Source organism: Lygodium microphyllum, chromosome 9 (genome assembly GCF_053477565.2).
Source record: "Lygodium microphyllum isolate KBCC chromosome 9, Lygodium_microphyllum_v1.1.10, whole genome shotgun sequence".
NCBI classification, from domain to species: domain Eukaryota; kingdom Viridiplantae; phylum Streptophyta; class Polypodiopsida; order Schizaeales; family Lygodiaceae; genus Lygodium; species Lygodium microphyllum.
Genome location: NC_141143.1, coordinates 147,667,581 through 147,671,075, shown reverse-complemented (window position 1 = coordinate 147,671,075; position 3,495 = coordinate 147,667,581). Strand labels below are relative to the sequence as shown.

Here is a 3,495-nt window from a genome sequence, read left to right as displayed (position 1 = left end):
TGGTGGTCCCCCCTTTACTTGTTATACATAATATACGTGAGAATAGTAACTTTTTACGTTTCCCTCCGCGAAATCTCCGCAGCAGCCGCGACTCTCTCTGTCTCCCCTCTGCCCCCCTCCCCCCTCTCTCTCTCTCTACATCCTAGGCCTTCCCTCCCTCACTCATCTGCGTTTGAACTCATCCCTGGAGCCGTAGTGCATCCGTAAATATTAAGCAGTGCGTCGATAACAATGTCGGAGAGGATGTGGAAAGCGTCCTACGATGAGCATCAGAGCTCTTGTAGTAGCAAGGAACTAATGAGCGTGGAGAGGCTGGAAGGAGCTATCATAGTGGGGGCTGGGCCGGCGGGCTTAGCAACGGCAATGTGCTTGCAGAAGAGCGGAATAAGGCACAATGTGGTGCTGGAGCAGGCGGATTGCGTGGCATCGCTGTGGCGGCACCGGACGTACGACCGGCTGCGCCTGCACCTGCCCAAGCACATCTGCCAGCTCCCGCACGTGCCCTTCCCAGCGGCCACACCCAAGTTCCCCACCCGGAGTCAGTTTGTGGCCTACATGGACGAATACGCCAGGGTGGCGGGCGTACAGCCTCGCTTCAACCAGCGGGTGTCGCGCGCCTGCTTCGACAAGAGAGATGGCCTCTGGCTCGTGTTGTCTGAGCTGGTCCTCAGGGGCGACGACCATGACCATACAGGCGCAGCGGCTCATGATCATGATCATGATGATCATGATCATCTGCGACGTAAGCAGAAGAAAAACATCCTGTATGTGGCTCCGTGGCTGGTTGTAGCGTCAGGTGAGAACGCGCAGCCTTTCATCCCAGCCGACTTGCAGGCAAAGGTGAGGCGGTTTGGGGGCAAGGTCATCCACAGCTCTCAGTACAAGAATGGGTTGGAGTTCACAGGAAAGAGGGTGCTCGTCGTCGGCTGTGGTAACTCGGGCATGGAGATCTCTCTCGACTTGGCTAACTTCAATGCTGCACCTGCAATCTGCATTAGAGATTCGGTAAGCTCCAGCTGCTGAATAAGGAGAACAATTGGGTTCATGTTTTGACGTGAATGTATAAGCACTGTAAATTTAATGCTAAGCCCCTGCTGCAGAATGATGTTTGGCTTACTGCTATGACCTACATGCACTAGAAAGGCTCATTCTTCAATCGCATTGTATATTTTATACTTGTGAGGTGATGGAGGGTGTAATAATGCATGCTCAGTGCCTGAACAGGTTCATATCCTACCAAGAGAGATCCTGGGACTATCCACATTCTGTCTGGCTATGACCCTGAAGAACTACCTCTCTCTCAAGTGGACGGATCGTGTGTTGATGCTGCTCTCTCGGATGGTCCTGGGCGACCCAAGCAAATATGGCATCAAGAGGCCCGTTGTCGGTCCGTTGGAGCTCAAGTTCAGGCGGGGCAAGACCCCCCTCTTGGACGTGGGAACATTGGCTAGAATAAGGCAAGGCGGCATCCAGGTACCTTGAGAGCTGCTCGGATAATGTGAATGAAGAGTCTACGTAGTACTGGTGTACAATTGTACATGTTGGTTATGGAATATTTAGGCGGTTTCTTTTCCCCAGCTGCTGCAAATCATTGCTATAACTAGCTTTCAGGTCACAATGCAACCTTAGAATACCTGTGGTTAACCTCTGGGTGCTCCACGTATTTGCTATGGTGCAGGTTGTGCCTGGTATCCAGTGGTTTACGAGCTCCGGCTGCGTCTTTAAAGACGAGACCTATGCCAAGTTCGATGCGGTGATCCTCGCAACGGGCTATAAAAGCAACGTCCCCACATGGCTGCGGGTCTCTCTCTCTCTCTCTCTCTCTCTCAGATCTCTTTCTTCCCTCCACGCCTCGCATTTAACCATCCGTATTACGTAATCATTAACCGGGTAATTAGAGAACAGATGTGGGATTTTATGTATCACGAGAAAACTTAAAGCATGTGTGCTAACCTGGAATCCAACTATGAAGCACGTACAAATTTTGCCTCAGAGAACATTAGCCATCTTGAATAGTAGTTCATCTCCGATTAGTGGTTCCAAAAACACACAAAATTGTCAATTTCGGTAGGTTCTTGAGTTATTGCTAATCAGGCGTAGTTGTGGTGTCATGCATTATCTTTTCGAGAGCAGGTGGAGGACCAAAGTATGATACCTGAAGCGTGCAATGGAAGGTGGAAGGCCTCGGAACGACTGTATTTTGCTGGTTTCAGCAGGATGGGACTGCAAGGGATCTCAAATGACGCTCTCAGAATCGCTGCTGACATTAGGGAGGAGTCTCAGTCAGGATCCAAGCGCAGAGCATGGAAGGAAGAGCCTATCTAACAGGATTTTGAGTCCATCAGGCTAAGGATTTTACCTGCTCGGAGGTCTTTCATCGCATGTGACTTTGTGGTGAGACGCCTGCCTATAGCACAGTTTTTCCCGTCCCCCGTCTCGGTGGAACGTGGACCCCAAATTACCTTTACTTTCAAAAGTGGCGATCATGAAGCCCTTATAATTAACTGTGGCGCAGCTCCCATGTCTAGGATGTAAAGCTTTAAACCCTCTTCTGGGAAAATTTTCGATAGTTGGAACACCATGTCTGTGCAGCTGCTCACTAAACCCAAGAAGAAATCTGACCTTGAATGTAAGCCCATTGTTTGGGCTACAGTTTCGACTGAGTTATATATATATATATATATATATATATATATATGGCATGAAATGACATGCTGTTCAATCACATGGACCTCGATATCATACTTACCTCATAGTACGAGAAGTAATCATCTCAAATAGCTTTTCTGCGTATTCTCATGAATCATCTGCTAGATTCCCAAAAAGGAGATCAAACCCAGCTTCTTGCAGTTCTATCAGGATTGACAAGCTACGAGACGCATTGTTCTGCATTGTCAAGTACCTTACTCATCATTGGCTCGCATATCTTGGTCCATAACTTCCAGGGTTTTAAGGACGAAATTGGAAAAGGAACGTGCCAAACACGATGGGTAAATGCTACATACACTTAAGAGATTAAGTTTTGTAATTAACGTTGGTTTAAGCTTTCGAGGTTACATGAAATGTAATTCATGAAGTTAAAACAGTGCGTCCATTCAATCACGAAATATAATTGCGTCCTTGGCTAAGCCCACCGCTCTACTATGAGTTTTGACAGACGATCATTTGTGTTTAGAAAAAGATAAAGGTTTACATAGCAAGTCTAACCTCACGTACTTTTAATCAAGACATTGTAAATCATATTCACAATGTCTCGTACTCATGAGTTACCAAAATTATATATCGCTTTGGCTCTATTTCTATTTCGGCTCTCGGACGGCCCTCCGATGAAGCTTTCTCAGAACCATTGCTCTTGGTGGTGAATAGATTTCTTGCTAAAATGCCTTCCTCCGCTCCATCTCAAACCATCTTTCTATATTTGCCCCTAGTTTCCTGAGGTTCCCAACTTTCATCTTCCACTTTTACAATTACCTAATCAAAAGCTGTCTTATTCTT

The 3,495-nt window shown here is 47.3% G+C and overlaps 1 protein-coding gene across 1 annotated transcript; it reads left to right on the top strand.

Annotated features, from left to right (window-relative positions):
• The first annotated feature begins 231 nt into the window (after positions 1-231).
• On the top strand, positions 232-2,640 carry LOC148031688 (putative indole-3-pyruvate monooxygenase YUCCA9). Its single transcript, XM_087685597.1, has 4 exons — positions 232-1,005; positions 1,225-1,473; positions 1,679-1,801; positions 2,134-2,640. The coding sequence occupies exons 1-4, from the start codon at positions 232-234 to the stop codon at positions 2,323-2,325; spliced, it is 1,338 nt and encodes a 445-aa protein (XP_087541723.1). The 3' UTR covers positions 2,326-2,640.
• Positions 2,641-3,495: the final 855 nt, after the last annotated feature.